The 21836-nt window shown below is 38.6% G+C and overlaps 1 protein-coding gene across 1 annotated transcript; it reads right to left on the bottom strand.

The window, feature by feature from the left end:
- Positions 1–358: 358 nt before the first annotated feature.
- On the bottom strand, positions 359–21608 carry LOC149004630 (trafficking protein particle complex subunit-like protein). The gene is made up of 12 exons (XM_089168003.1): positions 21121–21608; positions 20944–21028; positions 19673–19803; positions 19456–19558; positions 19043–19057; positions 14357–14502; positions 13826–14012; positions 7507–7581; positions 1843–1959; positions 1617–1661; positions 1325–1423; positions 359–1218 (listed from the first exon to the last, which is right to left on the bottom strand). The coding sequence occupies exons 1-12, from the start codon at positions 21405–21407 to the stop codon at positions 1198–1200; spliced, it is 1311 nt and encodes a 436-aa protein (XP_089024129.1). The 5' UTR covers positions 21408–21608; the 3' UTR covers positions 359–1197.
- Positions 21609–21836: the final 228 nt, after the last annotated feature.

Raw genomic sequence — 21836 nt, 5'->3', positions numbered from 1 at the left:
CTCCAAAGCAAACATCAACTCAAACAGTTTGAAGATGTCAAATCTTCATTTCAACGTCAACCCAAATCTTCCTTGAACCAGGTGGATGTCAATATTAATCTGGGTAACTAAAATTACTGTGTTTTATTATGATATTCTTTTGAGAATGATGGTCTGTAGATCTTGATTGTGTGAGCAGATATCCTCCTAAATTGTTGACTTTTAATTTAGATGATTAAAAGAAATAATTTTAAAAAATGTATTTATTTTGCTGGTGAGTTTAAGAAAATGTGTACCACTAGAAACATTCTCAATAGTCTTTCCTTCAACTCTGCCCACCCCCCCCCCCCCCCAAAAAAAAAAAAAAAAGTCTCCCCTTTAAGATTTGGCTTCAGGGAAATCCGAATGGGAAAATCTCAACCCTGCTGCCCAAGCTTATTCAATTCCAAAACCAGAATGGTGTCTCATCTGTTCCAGGGGTTTCTACAGCTTTGACATAAGCTTTCCTAGCATAAGCACCACATCCACCGTTACAACCAACAATTTGAAGGCAGTCCTTCCCTATCCATCGCCAACTCCCCGTCTCCCTTGAAGCCCATGTTGGAATGTTGACGAAGATATTGATCAATTTATTCTGGCTGGTTCCCTATTGGAAATGGGCCCTTGGCCTTGCAAGGCCCATGAATAGCATGATTTTCTCACCTTTTAGCTAGGATGAATTTGGGTAGTTATGTCCTTGCCTTGCTTTGTGTAACTTTGTGTTTCCCTTCCAGTTTCTTGGGGTACCTAGAATTCTTCTTTTGTATGGTGGTGAAATATTTATTCACACATGGGAATAAAAATTCCTAAAAGAGATTTCCAAGGTCAACCATCAAATTGAATTATTTAACAAATAAAATAGAATGAAACCTGAGATTACAACAAATAATGCTGCAGCAAGGTTCTGAAGGAGTAAGGGATCATCAGTAGGAAGATCCAAGAGTCTGGGGCAAATGCTCTCCAGCTTCAAGAGAGACGTGGTCACTGGTCATCAAGTCAGATCTCCATTGTGCAATTGTGTTACCTGAATGATCAAATGGATCTTCCTGAACAAAATATTGTGGGCTTTTGATATGTTTGGTATGATAAATAGGACCAATCCCAAGCTCCAAGAATGAGCATAGATAATCAGCTTTTGCAGACTGGTACTCCATGAATGTTTCAAACCCCATGAACAAATCAATCTACATCAACAAATACCTGCAACAAAATTCCCTTAGCAAAGGACATGTCATAAAACAACAAGAGAACAAGGCTTAAACACTATACTTTCTGTAGGTACACATTCAATGCTAGTTTAACTAACCTCCAAATCTAGCATGGGGTTGTATGTTTTCTTCTCTCTGGTGTCATACACAGTAATTCCAGTAATTTTCTGAACCCCACATCTAGTAGCGATCAGGTTCTGCAGAAGCAGAGGGAATGAATAACTTCATAAAGAGGAAACCATCAAACTAGGAGGGGAAAAGAAACAACAACAATTCTGTTGAAGAGGTTATGTAACGATCCAACTGCTTCAAGGTTCAAGCATAAAAAAGAACAGATCGAACTTCCAAGATCACTAACTTAGCAAGTCAACATCAAGGTATTATTCTCACCAGTTTGAAATCCGTCGAGCCAAGTGCCTCTACCTGTGGCAAAACCTGCACCAGGATGCCAGGATGTATCGTCAATGTCTTTTAAGTTCTAGATACTGCAAGTTGATGCAGTTCAAAATTATAAATACTATAAAAAGTTAGGTAGGAGTGGCAACCAAAAACATTCAAATTCACATTGATTACACAAAAACATAGACTGAGAGTTACTTCCATGCAAATGCCTTACCAGTTTCTGAACACCATCAACAAAAATAGCTCTCTCTTCAGATGGCTCATCTTGTGATAGCCAAACTTCGAAGGGCCCCCTATTCCTCTCAGTTTGGTTCTTGAGGTCCAAATGTAACTGCCAAAAACAAGTTCACTCAGCAATCAAGGTATCCAAGTCATTTGGAGAGAAAATAATAATAATAATAATAATAATAATAATAATAAAGACAACCCTCAAGGGGGCAACTGAGTGGACGAGTTATTACCAAAGCAATCTTATCACCAGGTTCTAAGTTCTAACCATCTAATCCATGGTTAACATACGTAGTTACCTTGTGATAGGAACATCAGAAAGAGTATCAGCAACCAAACTGGAGTATGTCAAATTTGATCTCTGATCTTCTATTTGAAAAAGGAGCAGAAAAGCCTCTTAAGTCTTAACCAATGACACTTTTAACCCAACGAAGCTAAATGAAAAACATAAACAACCAACTCCTCCGCACACCACCCCAAACAAACCCCCCCCCCCCCCCCAAAAAAAAAAATTGTCAAGAAAGTGAAAAAAAATCAAAGTAATATAATGGATCCAAAACTTAATTGTTGGAAATCAATAAAACTATAAGTTAGATGTGGAGTATGTGGCTGCTCGCGTATATTTCTATATACATGCCCAAGAGACCTCTTCCCTATATCCTAGTTTTGCAATTTAAACTACTCAGTGCTATATCATGTCACTTTGAAAAATGTATTCTTGGACTAAAAGAATTACTTTTTTTTTTGGGTTGGATGAATGGATAATATAATAAAATCAAACTGTGAACGAACATACAAGGAAGAAACCGGGGGGGGGGGGGGCACAGCTCAGGGGGCTAACAAAACAGAGTGGTCCAGGCCCCAGGTAACAACAATAATCTGTTCTTTGGGGGTATCTACAAGGGGTTTGGGGAAGGGGAAGTACGACATCCCTGGAGATGGTCCTCCAATTCCCGCTCTTCTAATCAAATTTGGATGGTGGTTAGAATACTTGCTAATAGGGCTATTGGTAATATGTGGAATATTGCCCTGTGCAAAAATATACAAGTCTGTAAGGGTATAGTTGGCACTTTACTTTAAATGTATTTGCTGGAGATAGATCAATAGTTGTCTCTAGAATTCTTTCACAAATATTTTCTTACTGAAAAATATGTCAGTATGAGAGTTGTGAAGTTGAGGAAGGAGCTTAGACAAAGGAAGCTGGGGAAACTGGAGAAGGTGATGTAACCATGGATAGGGGTAAAACTGTAATTTCCTAGAATATGGCCGCCCAGGAAATTCCAGCAAAGGATAAAGGGGTTTTTTAAGGTTATCCCAACAATCCAAGCCTGATTTACAGATCTGAATTCTATTGAACCTTGAAACTGAGATCTGAAATTTGAATTTTAGGGCAAACTAGGGTTTTGGCTGGAGTTGGGAGAGGGCTAGGCTTGCTGGTTTTACAGATCAGAACTGTCTTCTACTGTTGTTCCTTCAACTAGAATGAAATCCAACTGAGAGAACTTAATAAAATTCAGATTTCTGGAATTCTGAAATTTCTACAAAGACTCAAGGAAGAAGATGAAGTGCAGGTATTTAAACTTAGGGGAATAGGACTGTTTTTGAAGAAACTAAGAGTAGGAATTGGTTCTAGAGGCCTCTGCGATTCTAATGGGGAAAGAATGGGTTAAAATAAAGCAGGGAATAGGGGAATCCTAACGGGGTTGGGATGTGGAAGCCATGGGAAGAAGGAAGAAGGGGAAGGGTCTCTAGGGTTTGAGGGAGGGACTGGGGTTGCAGGAGATTGAAGGGGAAGGGGCAGGTGAGTTGCAATGGGGTTGGGGGTGGTGGCCTAGGTGAGACAAGGGGGAAGGGGATGGGGAAGGTTGCGCAAGGCAGGGAAGGTGAAGGAGGGGCTTGCGTGGGTAGGAGGGAGGTAGGGGAATGGCTGTGACTTACTTGGGACTGCTGGAAGGTTGAAGAATGCTACTGGACTTAATGATTGAGCTTCAAAACTTGAATGCAAGCTTTGCTTGAATGCTAGGATTATCTTAGGAGCTCTCACAATGACAACCAAAGGGTCTCCCTCTTAGGAACCCTGCCAACACTAAGGCAATTAAACACTCAAATTGTTAATTCATCAAATATGAAAATAACCTACATGAAACGGCTATTTATAGCCACAAAATAAGACTCTAACTCAAACTGGGATCTCCTAACTGATAGGGTCTCATTAAATATAGAACTGGACTCTTTATCAACATTTAAGAAAAAGAATTAAATTATTATGAGATTTCAACCTTTAGATTGGAATCTCACTAACATACTTTAAGCACATGCTAATTAGATAACTTAGGACTAAAGCAAACAACTCAACTCAACTCAACTCAAAATAAAATACCCAAGACATTTACCTAACCAGACTCATAACTGACTTAACAAAATTCTGAAATAAATTTTAAATTAAATTCAGGAGTAAATTAAGGGCTAAAATTCCCAAAATACCCCTCCTATAAGGTTCGGCCACTTTATGGAGGCTTCTTAGATCCTTCCTGGGGGTCCCACTTAGAGTTTTGGCCGGGGGGTTTTTTGTATTCATATTAGAGGTATAAAGAAAGGATTTATTGTTAAAAAAGGGAGACAGAGACTTGCCAACAAACTTCCTCTGCCCATAGTCCATTTTTTCTTGGTAAACATGTTGTCCTATCCTTGAGACTTGTATCTTCATATTGTTTTTGTAAGAAAAAAAGATCATGCACTAATCCTATGGTAAAGTTTATCCTGTAAGATTCTATCTTATAAGTTATACCTCTATTCCCAAGAATATAGCTGAAGCCATGACTAATCCAAAATGGAGAGAATCCACATGAAAGGGACTAGTCTTGAGAAGAACTGTATCTAGAAGGTTAATAATCTTCGATTTCATGTTAGCTGTAGATGGTTATTCATAATCAAACACTATTCTGATGGCCATATTTTAAGATGTAAGGTTTGGTTGGTGGCTGAAAGATTCAGTCAGGAGTATGGAGTATCAAGAAAATTTTGCACCATTGGCTGAACTTAATTGGATTTCATTTATCCTTGGCAATGGATTGAACCAAACTAGTCGGACATAAATAATGATTTCTTTCATGATGACTTGCAAGAGGAAGTGTCTACGCAAATTTCGCCTAGGTTCAACTTCTCATAGATGAAGTGAAGGTATGCAAACTGAAAAGGGAAATTTCCAGCGCCAAACCCTGAATTACCCCCTAAGATTAATGGCACCCTCTAAGTTATTCAAATTATCAATCAGACCCCCTATAGGGTGAACATATATCAAAGACACCCCCTGCCGTTAAGAAAGTTAAATATTTCAACCTTGAACAAAAAATCGTAGGCTCAGCTTGTTTCTTCATCTCCCTTTACCGTCTCCCGTCGGTGACTCCTTCCTCTCCTAATCATAAATCCTCATGAAGTCTATGAGATATGGTTCATGGATAGTTCTATTAAACTAAGGATGCGGGGGTAATATTCAAAATGGATAAATAAAAACCCAGATGTGGCATTAATAGGGGGGTCTGACTGATAAATAGGGTAACTCAGGGGTGGCATTAATATTAAGGGGGTAATAGGGGGGTCTGACTGATAAATAGGGTAACTCAGGGGTGGCATTAATATTAAGGGGGTAACCAAGGGGGTGCATCTGAAAGCTTCTAACTGAAAAAGAGAAGCTCTCCATGGCCTAAAACATTTTCTGAAGGCTTGATTGAGATTTTAGACAAGCCGATAATTCAAAGCCAAGCTGGCCTTGTTAGAAGGCAGGCCTTGGGGCAACAGTGAGTTGCTCCATTGCAACCTCATGTACTATTTTCTTGAGTTGAGAAATATAACCACTCCACAAACCGGAGTGTTTTTTTTTTTTTTTTTTTTTTTTTTTTTTTTTTTTTTTTTTTTTTGGGGGGGGGGATATGGCTGTAAACATTATGAGTTTATGACCATACCAGATCCGCAGGAGGGGGGGGGCTTGAGGAGCCCCTTAATCCTAAACTGGTAGAGTGTTTGGTGCTTGGGGTGGAACAAGAAATGATTAAAAGGAAACAAAGAGAGTGAAAAGTTAACTTGACAGTATGAGATTATACATCTTATAGCAAGGTAGTTTGAAGAATTTCTAGGTAATCAAAGTGCCAAGATCAAAGAAGGGAGTTCACATCTGTCAGAGGAAGTATGCTTAGACTTCTTGAAAGAGACCATAGACAGAGAACTCAATGAGATCTCTGTAGTATCTCATTTAGGGGGATTCTGGGACAAGACAGCATAACAAGTTTGTATATCAGACATCTCAGTACTATCTCGGTGAGATCTCACTATATCTTGGTTAATGTAATCTTAGGCTTCCCACTCAAACTTGATTTTGTCTTTAACCAAAACAAAATGCACAATTCAGCAAGATCTTGGTCCAACTCTTTGGACAACCAAGTTGGGTTAACCCTGTAGAGTGTCTCATCGACCAAAATCCAAATCTTGGTGATGAAAGTGGCCATTTACTAATTGATGCAGGGAAGTATATAAGACTGGTTGAAAAGCCAAATTGTTAAGAGTAGCAATCCAGGTTACAGTTTGAGTAATACCCAGATTGACCATATTATGTTGTATAGGTGTTTAAAATAGAACCAAGAAAGAGGTTGTTGTATAATAAATATAATCCCTCGAAGTTCATGCCCTACTACTGTAGAGTGGGCAAGGTCTATAAAAGGCAGGAGATCTAAATCAGGTTACTGTATGTTCTTGGAGGAGTAAAAAGCAACACTGCGTTGCTAGATCAGGTGGACAGACAGAGTTTCGGGCAATAGCACATGGGCTTTGCAAACTTTTACAGATGAAGAAGTTGGTTCATGAACTGGGTTTTGATATTGATGGCTCCATAAAGTATTGCAACAATGGCGCTGCTATTAGCATAGCTCATAATCCTAAGCATAATGATCTTACAGAGCACACTGAGGTTGACAAGCACTTCATAGAAGACAAATCGACTCTGGGAGTATTTGCACACCCTAGTGAAGACAAGAGATCAGTTGGCAGATGTGCTGATAACAGAAAAAGCTTCCCCATTGTTTGGCACTCCATTAAGCAAGCTAGGCATGTCTTAACCACTTATGTAGTTTCTCCACCCACAAACTGTGGGTATGCATGTGTTGTAATCTGTTTAGTTACTTTATGTTTTCCCCTCCTATCCATAGAATAGTTAACAAAGGCTAGTTGCTTTACCATTATTCTCTTTGCTCCTTCATATTTAACACAATAGGTAGTTTCTAATTACCTAAGGCTGTGATCTCATTGTAATCTATAGAGAGAGTAGAGAGAGAGGGAGAGAGAAACCGCACAACGCTGTTCCTCTCTCAGCAGTCTCTCCTTATAAAATTCAAATTCTTCTTTTCTCTAATTTATTATTCATTTCCTTCTCACAGCATGCATTATATCTATTCACCCACCTTGATGGAGCATGGCAGATGTTTGTAGTAGGCATATTTTTGGACTGTCAAATTAAATGGTAAGCACATTTTGGCATTTTTGCCAAAAAGTGCTAGAAATTATGAATATAATTAATTATAGACATCATTGGGAAACTTCTGTTAGTTGCAATACATACTTCAAGCAGATCAACAAATTCAAGTTATAGTAAGATAATCACCAAAAAGGGTTTCTCCAATACTGTCAATGATGGAATATCCAAAACATGCAATTCGATATCTTGTCGTGCAATGGGCTGCAAGATAAACATACTCAGTCAACTTAATAGTTCAGATTTTTAGAACGGCACAGAATAGAACTCAATCAAAATATATGTATATACTGATAATGACAACTGTAGATGAATTCAGGAAAATAAATAATCTGCAGAGGTAGAATTCCAGTTGCAAGTTGAAACAACATAAACATATTTAAAAAAGAGGGGGGGGGGGGGGGGAGGGTTGCAGATTTTAAGAAACCAAAGGAGTGAACAAAGACAAAACTGTTAAAGAAAATTGGAGGAGATACAACTGATATTATCTTCTTCTGCCATTTTCCCCCTCCAATTAAATGAACATTAGTGCACAATGTTTCATGATACTGCAAGAAGGGGGTTGGAGATTTTAAGAAGCCAAAGGAGTGAAGAAAGACAAACTGTTAAAGAAAATTGGAGGAAAAAACAACTGATATTATCTTCTTCTGCCATCCCCCCCCCCCCCCAAAAGGAATAAATAAATAAATAAAAATTAAATGAACAGTAGTGAATAATGTTTCATGATACTGCTGCACCAATATGCCTCCACTCCCTTTAATTGTTTTCTCCACACACCCTAGTTAGTATGCACATTCTATGAAGCAAGGGCTGAAAAGTAGTAGTGATGTAACCAGGGTCGGCACACAAGGACTAGCTCGAATTTTGAGCCCAAAACAGACACCAAACCACGTGACGACCTGAGCTGGCTGAATGCCCTACAGGGTATATTGGTCATTTTACACCCCTTGCCGTTTCATTGGTCCAATTAGTTTCCCTGTGTTGACAGGAGTTAAGATCTACTTTTAATTTTAAACTTGGCTATGCCTTGGTCTAGTTATTAAAGAGTTCTTGTCCATGTGGAAGTCCCAGTTGGAATCAATTTTAGAGTAGGATTCCTTATGAATAATTGCTTTTTCATTTTAATTATTCTTGAGGTCTTTAGAATACCCTCTCTAAGTTGTTAATTAGTTGCTGAGTTGTAAATGAAATCCCAGTCCAAATTGGATCCCCTAGTGAGTCCAAGTTTGTTTCTTAATTAGTGTCCAAGTGTCAACCCCTCAAGTGTAAGGCAATTTAAAGCCCCCACCTCTTTGTAGACAAATCAATGCAGCATCAATAAAGTTTGGAGACTTGGGAGTCCTGGGAACATGGTTATCAAAGCGTCCGCCTAGGCGGCAAAGCGGTTTTTGCACCGCTTAACTAACGGGCTGATTTCTTGCCGCTTTTTTGCTTTGCCATACTGCTTTGCCGCCTTTTGCGCCATATAGCCGCCTAGATGCTAAAGCAACCGCTTTTTTTACATTTTGTAAGTTGTGCATATTATTTTTTCTTTTTTTTTAATCATAATTTATTCTACAATGCCGTATATAAATTTAAATATGTGAGCCATTTCGGAATCGAGGCCCAATTTGCAAATGAACTCCGATGCCCAAAGTGCATGTCAGCAACAGAATGTGAAGCATAAGCCATATTCAACATTGATAATCAATAAATCATTAAATAAACAATGACTTGGAAATCGGAATAATGAGATCTATTAATTTATCATGTTGGCACTGTTTGGTTAGAAAAAGGGAAAATTTGACACATCAATTCTGATTCCAATTCGAATATTATTCATATATATTTAACAAAAAAGTCATGTTAAAAATAATTTGTGAAATAATTTCAGTAAACTATATATGAATAATATTGTTATTCATAATTGTGATTCTTGAATGTTTTTTATTTTTATTTTTGTGAATGTGATTGTTGAATGTTTGTTTAGTACTTTAGTTTATTATAAAAAATATTTGTATTAAAAAGTAGTTTAAAATTAGTTATATTAAAAATACCGACTAAACCGCTTTGGTCGCTTTATTGCCGCCTAAACGCCGCTTAGTCGCCTAATCGCCAAGACAGAACCCCAATCGCTTTGGTCGCTTTGCCGCTTTAATAACCATGCCGGGAAAGCTAAGTCAGGTGGCTAAAACCTGTTTGAATCTGGTGCCTACAACCAATCTTTCGGCTTCTTGGTCAATGTACGTTCTTCTACCTGTGACCTTTAAATGCCGAAAATATGGGCTTTGATTCAAGTATGGCCTTTTAAGCTAGGTTTTGATCTTTAGAAAGAACAAGAAAACAGAATGCAGTAAAACAACAGAGAAAAAGGCGAATATAAAACGCGATTTGTAGGAGAGTTGCAATAAGCCCACGACCTGGGTTGAGGGTTTGATAAATTCTGCAGTTACTCTTCTTCTTCTTTACCTCCTACTGGCCTGAAGCAGCCTTGAAGCTTCACCAACAGCACCTCAACTTCCCTCCTAACAAGTACAACCCCAAGAGCCCTTTCCAACCCAATCCCCCCCCCCCCCAAAAAAAAAAATCGTGAGCCCCCTCCCCCTCTTCTTTCCCTTGCAGCAGCAGCACCCCACCCTTCCCCTTCTCTCTCACCCACAAGCCTCCTTCACTCCAACCCAAATTCCAGCATCCCTCCCCCACCGCAGACCTTCCCCAATCCCTCCCCCTCCTCTTTCCTTGTCTCTAGCTAGCGGCAGCCAAGAAACACAAGAGCAGAATTTCTAGAAAGAAAAGAAAGCAAGAATTTCAAGAAAGGCAAGAGAAGAGAGAAAGAAATTCAAGAATCAACAAAAAACCTTAGGACCATCCCTAATCTTCATTCCATTCATCCCTAAACCTTCCTAAGATCCAACTGCAAGTCCCAAGAGCTGCTTCCCTTTGCCTTAAGACCCTTTGCCCTTCCCTTTCCTTGCCGCAAAACCCTAGCTACCCCATCGCCAAGCCTAGTTAGATCCCATTCCCCTATACTACCTTCTCAAGTACACCTGTCCAATATTGGATAATGTTAGGTGGTTAAAACCCTAAATTTCCCAATTCCATTCCACACAATCCTCAAACTACTACTGTACGTCATAATAATTGACACAGGCTTCCCATGCATTGATTATTTGATTGCTGGTTCACAAGGAGTGGATCCTCGAGTGCAGCCAACCTTAGGCTTTGATATCAAAATCCCTAAACCCTCGAACCTGGGTTACATCAAGTAGACAAGCAAAGGTTACCTACACTCACATGGGTTACTAATACCTTTGTAACAAACTAAGTGTTTTTACACCAGAAATGTTCCTGGTGGAGGTTCAGTAACTCATCTGCAGCCACTGAGTGACGTAGAATCAGAATGGGGAGTCTTCCCTACAAGATCAAACTGGATGTAATTCAGATTGTTGAGGCCTAAAAGTGGTAGAAGATGGCTTTTGAAGATGTGAATGGTGGTGGGTCATGGAACTAAATTTAAAATCCACAAGTAACATAGACAAAATGTCAATTCAACTTTTAAAATCTCATGTTCCAACCCAACTCAATATGTTTGACATGTTTTAGTCACATTTTGCTAGTTTCAACATGAAAACCTATGTAAGTGTCAAGTGTCTCCATCCAAAATCCAAATTGAGGAAACCAGGCTGAAGACTAGGAGACTCACCGTATAAGTGTCACTTACACCTACAGACACTTATTTATGCCAAATACCTTTTATGCAAACATTTCTAATATGATATTATTCATAAATCAGCAAATCCTGCTTACCCCCCCCCCCCCCCTGCCCTCTCCAAAAAAAAACTCTTAAAAATATCTAAAATGGTAAAAACTCAAGAACAAAAACCAGACTTTTAGAAGTAGCAGGAATTTTCAATTTTCTAATGCTGCTTTTTCTTTTAAATAAAATTTCATAAATCTTAATATGGGTAAATCACTGCTAAAAAAACCAAAAACATATTAACAATTAGAGCGATTTCATTGCAATCAGACACTAAATTAAGTTTTGAGGGAAACACAACTCCTTCATATAAGTATATATGCATCTTTGATTTGTTGGAAAGCTTACAACTTCTTCAATACTAAATCAGATTTAAGCAATCTTGGATTCCTAAAATGATATTTGGGATAAATAATTGCATACTGTGGTTTTCAGCCAACGCCCAAGAACAATATACACCATATACACTATCAAACTGGGGTCAAAGTTTTGAGTTTTGTGTGTGCGCATGCAAATAGGTGATGTATCGAGTTTGAAAGTTTAAAAAAGTAGGTAGCGTGGAAAAATTAAGAGAAACAAAAACCATTTCTAGACCTCAAAAAGTACTTCAACAAGTAGGCTGGAAAAATTCTCTGGTTTTGACCAGATTTGACCATATTTCGGTTTTCAGGCTGGCCAAAACTGAGTTAATGATGTGAAGATGGTAATTTAGTAATGGGTAAATACATAAGAGATAGACTTGGCAGCCCAAAACCCTTCTAGTTGCTCACCTTAAGAATCCACCAAGGCAAACTGATGTAACCAGGGTTGGGCCCAAAAACCAGACCTTAAAGTCACATAAAGCCAGCTGAATACCCCAGGGGATTTTGGTAATTTTATCCTGCCCTTTTAGGGCTGCATATGGGTCTAGTTTTACTTCCCTTGATCTCAGGGTCAGGGATTTAATTTTGCATTTTTATTTTCATTAGTCAATTTTGAGTTATTTAAGAGTTTCAGTTGAGTTGGAGTTGGTTAGTTGTGATAAGCTTTGTTAGTAGGTTGTGATAGGATTCCTTATCCAAAGGGATCTTACCTTAGAGTTGTTTTCTGTCTTGTAGTCAGTTATTTGAGTCCTTATTCAGTAAGTCTTGTTAACTAATAGCCCAAGTAATAAGGTTGTAGGATCCCCATTAGTTAGGGAATCCTAGGTTCAGTCAATTATGTTTTTGAAGGTTATAAATAGCCTAGTCGATCAATGTAATTTTCAGCTAGTTGATGAATAAAATTATGATTTGAGAATTGGCTTTGAGAGAGTCGTGGGATCCCTTGGAGTGACCTGCGGGTGGGTATTTGTTATTATTTTCTGCAATTCTAGTTCTTCATCTTCAAGAATTCAAGCATCCAATCTCAGCAATCAAGTCTACAGCAGTCTTCAAGCTTTCAACAGCAGCCTTCACCCCTTCTCAGCAACCTCAAGTAGGTACAGATTTTCCCCCACCCATTCCCTCACCCATCCAACCTTCCCCAACCCCCTGTCCCTGCTGCCACATCAATTCAGCAGGCCCCACACCCCCACAGGCCTTAGAAGCCCTTCACCTTGCTGTTTCAGACCCTTAAGCACCCTCCCCACTTTCCTGCGTCTCTACCAACCCCTTTCCCAAACCTGTCCAGTCCCTACAAGTTCCCCTAGAGCCTCCCCACCCCATTTGGATCTCTGTTTAACAGAAAATAGGAAACCAGAAACCTTTTTTGAAGTTCCTGCACTTAGTAGAAGACTACTAGGTTCTGAAACCCTATACTCTACCACCATTGAAACCCAATTTGTGCTGGTTCTTATCTAAGAAGATGCTGAAGATCTAACCCAGACCCTGGGTTACATTACAAACGAAGAAGTTCACCTCGGTACAGCTGGGACCCACAGCTACAATGTCCCAACGAGAGCTTCATTTTCTGAAATGTTATCATACCTCACCAGCAATCAAAAACCTTACTTAGAAGAGGCTCTAATACATGCCTTTGTCCCTTGGCATTCCTCAAAAATTGGTTAGATTAACGAACTTGGAATACTAAGATGCTAAGAATACCAAATTAACACTTGAGACTGGACTAAGAAAATATCCGCATAAAATAAACTCAGCAGGGCCAGTGTGTGCTTCCGACCATGTGGAACAATTCTATCTGCTGCTCTTGCGGATACTCTTCCAACTCTATATCTAAGACCTTTCCCCTAACACAACCTTCTCCCACTGTGATAGCTGAATTCCTGGTAACCCCCTGAGGATTTGATCACAAACCAATGGAAGAGGTCTATTTTTCTCTCAGGTCCTGCCCAGCTTACCTGAAAGGTCTGGGCATGGTTTGATGTTTGTCTTGGACCAACATGTAGACCAGATTCTGGAAAAGAACCCAGTGAGCTAATTCCTCCCTGCTCCACTGAGGTCCTAAATTACCAAATGGATTGACAGATATACATTGGGTTTGGACAGGGGCATTACTGGATGTAAGAAGTCATTCCCAGGACTTTGAAATGGTGAAATACTAGCTCACAAAACTGTAATTTAAAAGTCATTTAAATTTAAGGATAGAAATGAAATGCAACTCTGCAATTATAGTAGCTCAAAGGCACTAATTTGTAAGGGAAAATCTTTGGAAACCAAAAAATTTACCTGTAAACCATGACAGAAACTTCAAGAGAAATTTTTAATCAGCTTTCTCAAGGAATGAAAATCTTACACTTCCAAGGATCTGTTGTGTCTGCAGGCGACCAGGTTCACCCAAATTTGTGCGCCATGTTATTTGAAGTTTACCAAGGACGTTGCTTCCATCAACTCTCATATGTGAAGAGGACAGTCTTAACTGATAGAGATAATTATGAATTCCTCCTCCAGCTCTAATGAGAATTGGCGGATTAAATATCTCTCTGTCAATTAGCATGAGTAGAAGACATTAAGATAATAAGACCCCAAACTAAAAAACAAGAATCTAGAAGTAATAAATGTGCATACAGATTAATATCAGGACTGGTCATGGTTTCTTTAAGCAACAAGTTTATGTCCAGATTTTCATATTCTGTTGGGGGTGATGAGCCTTTACCCAATTAAAAGGTTTAACTATCTTGGAAGGTCTATAAAGTTTCATCCCTTCGCACAGGATGAAAAATCAGCAATAGATCCAAATGAAACCAACAAGGAAAAGACATTTAAACCCAATTTTAGCCACCTTTCACTTATAATATAAAAGTTTATAGCAGATTATGTGTACTACCTAGTTCGACAACTAATTTCCGAACTGTGCTCATCGGCTTTCAATACTGTGATGTTCCAATGCTGAGCTGGCTCAAACTCAACTTGGTCCATAAACAGATTTGACTTTGTATGATTTTCAATGCAGGCCTCCAAAAATGTGCTTTCCTGTGAGATAAAAAGGATCCAGCAATGATAATGAAGATGAACATTTAAGAGTCTTAGGATTAATATATGACCGTCAAACTTGACTCACAGAAATATGATGCATCATTCAGCAATAAATGTAAAGTCTGCAGGAACAAATTTTTGAAGTAAATATAGAAATTTTATAATCATTTGTGCCAAAAGTAAACGAATTGGACACTGCAATCTTGTATCAACAATTGAAGAAAAATGCTCCCCCATGGACATCTCAGCATACTCAAGCAGTCCAGCAGTTGAAGCAGCTTGCGCAGACTCTTCCTCCCCTACAGATCCCCTCCTCAGGCAATCGAATTCTCCAAACAGATGCTAGCTCTCAGTATTGGTCAGCAGCTCTCCTTGAAGATCTCAATGGCACAAGAAAGATTTGTGGTTACAAAAGCGGCTCTTTCACTCCAGCAGAACAAAACTATCACAGTACTTTCAAAGAAATCTTGGCAGTCAAACGTGGCATTGAAAAGTTTCAATTTCATCTCGTTGGCTACCATTTTCAGATTGAAATGGACATGTCTTCCTTTCCAAAAATGATACAATTGAAGCCCAAGATACTCCCAGACCCTCAGCTTCTCAGATGGGCACAGTGGTTTAGTAGATGGTCCTTCACAGTCAAACACATCAAAGGCAAACAGAATGTATTGGCAGACTTCCTCTCCAGGCCTCTTCATTCCTTACCCCTTTCACAAGCCATCCTTCCTCTTTGCTTTCCCATCAACCCTCCTCCAGACAACCCTGATGATAATTCTGATGATGACCTCCAGCCACATCTTAACAATCTTCCTCCATCCATATATCAAGATGTTTCCATCAGAACAATCACAGCCCGATGCATATCTTTTTACAAAGATACTCTTGCGGTAATCATACATAAACACGGTATGCATTCCTCATGGTACCGATGCCATCCTTCCTACCCGTACCTTACTCTTTTTAATATAGTACAAACTATGTTTTTTCCTAAAGAATACCCTGTATTCTTCAAAAACCTCCTAGTCCCCTACAAGATAGCCCTCTCTTTCCCTTGTTTCACAACCTCGGCCTATCTATACCATTATCTTAACTCTCCATATCCCAAAACCTCTCTAGCTTCATTCCTCAGTGAATTTCAGTCCCTATCTCGGTGGTATACTTTCTTTTCTGACTACAGTTCAGACCATACTAATCAAGCCATCATCCTTTTCCACCGTGAACCAGATCATCTTCACCCTCAGTTTGTTGACCCTCAACCTTCCAGCAACTCTCATCTCTTTGCCTATTCTCCCACTTTTTCCATCTATGCTGTCAATAATTATGACCTTTATTCAAGGCGTAATGTTCTGTTTGACGAATGGCACCAATTTCAACTGGATGTGTGTGAAATGAACCATATTGATATAGCTACTATTCCCCGCCAATTAATTGGCACTATTGAAGATGCATGGGAATTAAATAGCCAGCTCTAGGACCCTGATATTAGCCATCTTCAGCAAGTTTGGGCAAATTACCAAGTGGATCACTATGAAGACTTTGTTGACAGTCAGCCTCCAGATGACAGCGACTATTATAGCTCAGATTAGTACTATGTTGTATTCTAGAGTATAAGTATTGTATTTGGGTATTTTACTAAAAAAAAAAAGGTCAACATCACTACAGTGATTGTTGCATTTGTATTTCATTTCAGTTTACTTTTGCATTTGGATTTCATTTGAGTTTGGTTGTAATTTGCATTTCATTTTGAGTTCTCCTTTCTATATAAGGGGCTCTCTTCTTTGTACTCGGGGCGTTCGGTTTTCAAAAATAAAAAGCTCCTTTGTGTATCTTCTCTTATCATCTATTATTCTAGTTTCTTCGGTTGTTTTGATCTAGTTCTAAACGATCTTTAGTTCTAGTTCTTTATTAGACTGGACAAAAACGTATCACAATAAGAAACTTTCGCTATGCCATGTGCCTTCCTGGACTCATTGAGTTGAAAGAAGAACAGAATATGGACAGTTTTCTTTAACCTCCATGAGCAGTTAAAATTAGCAAGTCATTAAGAAATTCCAAGTTTCAAGGTAGCATTAACCATGTAAATCAACCCAGCGCTTGTGCTCACTGCTCAACTAATCCAATGCTTCTTTCATCACACTCGTATTACTTTTAAATATACAGATTCTCATTCCATTTCAGGCAGCTTAGGAAATCTTAGAAGTCATCTATTATGTAACAGGCCAGTTCTCTACCTTAAGTTCTCTGTAGGAACAAGGGTCAAATACTTTCTAAATAGAAGAGCAAGATGCACCCATAAACAAACAGCAGATATATTTCCTGCCGGTAATGCTTTCGTTGATCCAAACTTCAAATCATGAAACTGAGTGTCTCCTAGTATATCATTAAATCCCTCAGTCACTATCCAAGTAATTCTCCCCAAAAAAAAGAAGAGAGAGAAAGAAAAGCTATTTTACAGATGCAAGAATGCATTAATGTGTCATAACACTTCTCATACAGACAAATGAAAACACAGAGGAGCAAAGATTTAGGCAGTCTTTGGTGCAGTTTTTCTTTTTGAATTTTACCCATATAAATATAAATGACAGTGTTTGGTGTAATTTATACCGCCCCTTCAATTTAAAAAAGGTTGAAAAATACAAAAACCAAAAACAAGTTGACACCCGTTTTTTTTTTTTTCATTGAAAATCAATTTCATTTGTTTTTTGCAGTGTTTTTAAAAGACATGTGCTACTAATGTGTATAGGTAGGGTTAAAAAAATAAATTACACTCTTTTATAAAAACCTTCTTCTTTCCATCCTTATATTTCTCCGTGAACTCTTTAACCTCACACGAATCATTTCATACAAAACCAGCTCTCTTTATTTCTCTGCTACTCTATTAACTCTGTGATTCCTATTATCACTCGATTAAACAAACCAAATTCTATCTCCTTTAATCTATTCCAGTCTAAGTGCATAAATCAGCCTATATAAAGGCATGAAATCGATATTTGCAGGAAAAAGCATTACATCTTTCTCATTTTATATACTCTGTTTCTAGTTGTGATTGGAACAAAATCCAAGCAGAGATTGTTGGATTTTATGATGTTTTCCTGTAATGGATCCATAGGTGCCAGATCAGAAACAGTAGTTACCCTCCTCCATTGCTAAAAGCCTAAAAGACCTTAAGACAATAACACTAGATCATTCGTCCGTCTTCCATTTCGGATTCTGGTTTTATAGGAAAATTTAGGGTTTTATGTTTCTGTTACATTTATTTGTTTCCAACCATAGGTAGCATATGAATTATTTTCAAAAGAAATACAAAAGAGAATCACAAATCAAGGATGAAAAAATCGAAGGAGAATCAAAATTCCAATGCGGACAGGGCAATTAAAGGGAGATATTCTGTGCGAGCAAAGAGGAATTGGAAATGGGTTTTCCTCAAATTGATTTTAGTTCAAATAGGTGATTTCAGATGCTGGGTTTTATTTTATTTTTTATTTCACGAGGAACTGATGTTGCGTTTGTCGGATTAGGGTTAGTGATCAAGTATGCTGAACTGCCAAAGAAGATGAGAGACTTCTACATCTTTGTTCAAAGAACTGCTGGAGAAGACGAGTTTTTTCCATCTTCCCTTGTATTTTACCTATTCAGAGAGATTCTTCTGTTTCTAGTTTCCTTAGATTCAAATAGAGCAATGCGCTTTACCTCCATGGTTTGACATGCAGGGGAAGCGTAAGGCACTTCACCCACCTTCGAGGAAACTACGATTCTAATTCAGTGTTCAGCAGTACTAATAAGATCCCATGGACTAACCAAGCGTTCTTTGGCTTTTCTGAATTACCCTGCCAAGCTCATGTCTAAATACACAAAGGTTTGCCATTCTAAAAACTCAGATCAACCTTTCTGCTTGTTCTGATTATTTGAATCCTTTTTGTGTGTACGGCTGTTGGAGTAGAGGTGTTGCAGCTGATGGTAATGGGTGCATTTGTTTGAGGTCTGAGACGGAAGGATTGATAATCGGTTGATATATTCTGAGTAATGTAGTAATTGTTTTCTTACTATTACTTGGTATGTTTAGTATTAAATTTGTCAAAGACCATTATGAATGACCTAGCATATATCATAGGAGAGGATTTATAAACTTCTTTTCCAATACAAGTTTTAGAACCTATAAAATATCATTTTTTAAAAAGACATGCCATAAATTTTTTTTAATATGAAATGTATTTCACCTTATTAGTTTCCCAACGATTTTTGCATTTTGATCCAAAATGATTTTTTGCATTGATTTTTAAAAAATAGGTAAAAATAAAAAATGAATACCATGCCAAAGAGAGCTTCAATGTAGATAGAATCATGGAAATACCAAAAAGATCACTGACAGTCCACACAAGTGAGCTGTGTGGTTGTTCCATGACTTCCATCAGTTCCAGTTTGAAGAAAAAGATTAAATATGGCAGCAATAACATATGCTACCTCAAAATCCAGCAGATAAGAAACACAAAACTAAAATTATCCATGAGAACTTAACTCACCAAACCAAGAAACCCACCTTGACAGAGCGAACCTGCACGAAGAAGAATCATTAAGTACTAAACTCGACAATGTATGCTAATTAAATATCACTTAGATAATTAGAAGACATTTGCAGGAAGTAATCTTTGGTTGAAGTTACTTGATCCATGAATCATAGGTCGTCTAAAGATCAGGACCCACCACATTACAGGTGCTAGTGAAAATAGGCTCGACAAACATTTGCAGTTGGATCATGGTCTTTTCTTACTTCTTTTCTCCTAGAAATTTTTTTAGATGGGACACATTCTATGGCGTCCCAATCCTTTGAACATGAAATACTTGGCAAATCATGGGCATCCTAGACCACCTCTATGTGTCCTATGACTCCACGCCCAAGCAGTTCCTTTTGACCATTTGATTGAAATTTGTAAGACACAGAACAGATGATACCTTTGTTCTGACTGACAGGGGGTTTGCAACAACGAACTTGAAAAATTGCGGAAGATGTTTTCGCTCACCATCACCATCATTATACAAAGCAGTACAGACAAGCCTGACAATTTTTTTGGAAGGAAAACACAATCAGCACTTTAGCATGAACATGTGATCAATAAAATGGAGATATGAGGAAAAGAAAATTTGTCAAAGAAAACTAAAGCTGCCTTACGTGTGTGCTCCAAGTTCCTTCACATCATGTTCTACGATAAAATCATATCTACCACCTGAACGTATTGATTCAACAGGAGATTTTGTAGTATCTAAGAGTAGTAACCGCTGCCGCTCTCTTTGGATTTCCGCCTGCATTCAGTCACTGCTTCTTAATGTCTGAAATGAGAGCTGCTGGATGATGTTCTAACCAAATGATATGTAAAGATAAGCTACATTATTTTTAGTAGTATGGTGCAATTTAAATGAAATATCAGCTTGCAGGAGCACCTTTTCCCATCAAGCAACTGCTAGTTCAGAAGAAAATATATAACATAAGCTAGCGAATTAAATGATTCCTAAAACCTGCAACTGATCATTCAACAAGGTGCCACTTTTCAGGTTCCCCAGTGACGGTTCTGGTTGTTCCACATTATCAAATCTACAACTTTACTTGATTGTTTAATCATGCAAGACTCAAGGAATTGTTCTGTGTCCGATCAAGTTTTGCTTTTTATGAATTCTTCTTCTGGATCAACTCCATACGAGATGATCTACCTATGACCCCATCACAGTACTTCAACAAGGCTAAGTGCCTTGGGACACACGGAACTAACCAACCATCATGATTTACCCTCAACCCTCTCGAAGGAATGACAACATTGAAGATGTCTGCAAGATTAATAGATTCCCTCGAATTCCATTTCCTCAAGCTCTCAAATGTATCCATGATTTTCTGTCAAAGTATTTTCCAACAAAACATTCCATTTCTATCTCAAAGTTTAAACCGTATGTCAATTGATATAGTCGATTGATATATCCACAACCATTAGAAAGATCAATTGATATATCCATAAACATTGGAAAAATAAGGACAATGTGCGATAACAGTATCGTTGTTGGAGACAGTTAAAATCGTACACACAAAAATTAGAAGGAAAAAGGGAGGTGGGTAAGTGAACGAGGAGATGACATGAAAAGAAAATTGACCCTGAAAGTGGATTGAAAGATTCCACGGGAAGGGTTGGACTGGAACTCTATCATTGAATCCAGCTGGCTTCACACAAATGTACTTGAGGAATACTCCTTACACAACAATCAACTCTTCAAAGCCTCGTAGCTCTTATCGAAGAGAAAACCCTCTTAGTCGTTTTTCAGTGTCATCATCCTTACTTTGAATTTTCACTTTATAATTCATGTTAGAAAGCATTGCTTTGGTTCACCATATGATGTTAGAGAGGATAATTATCAGATTCTTCATCCAAAGGAAAAGCACGTTACTAATAAACATACCTTGATTATAATGTCCCTAACTTCGAAATCAGAGCTGTTGTTGATGCTAATATATGTGCAGAAGGTCTCGCCGAGGTAAATTGCTCTGCGTTTCATAATTCAGAGACAATAAGTATCACGGTGCAATAGATTGATCAGAATACATTGAAAGACAGATATTTAGTCAGAGAATGAGACCCAAAGGCTTGGGGTAGGATGAGAAGGCCAGAGAGACCCATGGAATCAGTTGGACTTTGAAGCTCAAATCGATTGCGATAGGTTAGATCTGACTCGCCGGGTTTATTGTTGCCGCTTTGAGGGAAGAGCCGCGGAAGCTGAGACGCAGCGACAGGGTCGTCAAAGAGGTCCTCGCCTGTGAACATATCGATCGGGTCGACTCGGAGAGGGTTGTCCACATGAAATGATGGCTTGCACAGCCGCATCACCCTGAAGGCCAAAGAGTGCTGTCCAGGCGTCGAGCTCATCTCTCTCTCTTTCGCTTCTCTTCTCTTCTGTTAAATTGAAGTCTCAACTCGATCAGAGAGAGATATAATTAGTTTCTCAACTGTTTGCGCTCATGTCGCTTCGTTTTCAGACGAAGACTTTCTTACTCTTTTTAAGTGTTTGTTCTTCACTTCTCCCTCTTTGGGTTTCAGGCTGTAAATCCCGTCGATTGAAAGAGAAAGTAGTCAGAGTCGTCAAGACCCGGATTCCATATGGTCCAGCTTACTGACCCGGCCAAACCCTAGACCCAGATCCATCTCCAAGGGTAAGGGCTAGGCTCTCCCATTTGCATCATCAAAGAAAATGTATGTACTACATTTCTCCACTACACAATTAGGATGGGATCCATCATCTCTGAGTACTACAAAATAAATTGAAGATGGGACTCCCAATGGATCCGACCCTTATTA

Source organism: Hakea prostrata, chromosome 9 (assembly GCF_041222555.1).
Source record: "Hakea prostrata isolate BN-2017 chromosome 9, UWA_Hpros_2, whole genome shotgun sequence".
In the NCBI taxonomy this organism is placed as follows: domain Eukaryota; kingdom Viridiplantae; phylum Streptophyta; class Magnoliopsida; order Proteales; family Proteaceae; genus Hakea; species Hakea prostrata.
This window is presented reverse-complemented; position numbering and strand designations above follow the sequence as displayed.

Coding starts and splice junctions, on each gene's coding strand:
- LOC149004630 (XM_089168003.1), bottom strand. CDS start 21,407: ATGAGCTCGACGCCTGGACAGCACTCTTTGGCCTTCAGGGTGATGCGG. Junction 7,582..13,825: donor CACAACAGATCCTTGGAAGT/GTAAGATTTTCA, acceptor TTTATCTTGCAG/CCCATTGCACGACAAGATAT. Junction 1,960..7,506: donor TATTGGAGAAACCCTTTTTG/GTGATTATCTTA, acceptor TGTTTTTGGCAG/TTACATTTGGACCTCAAGAA.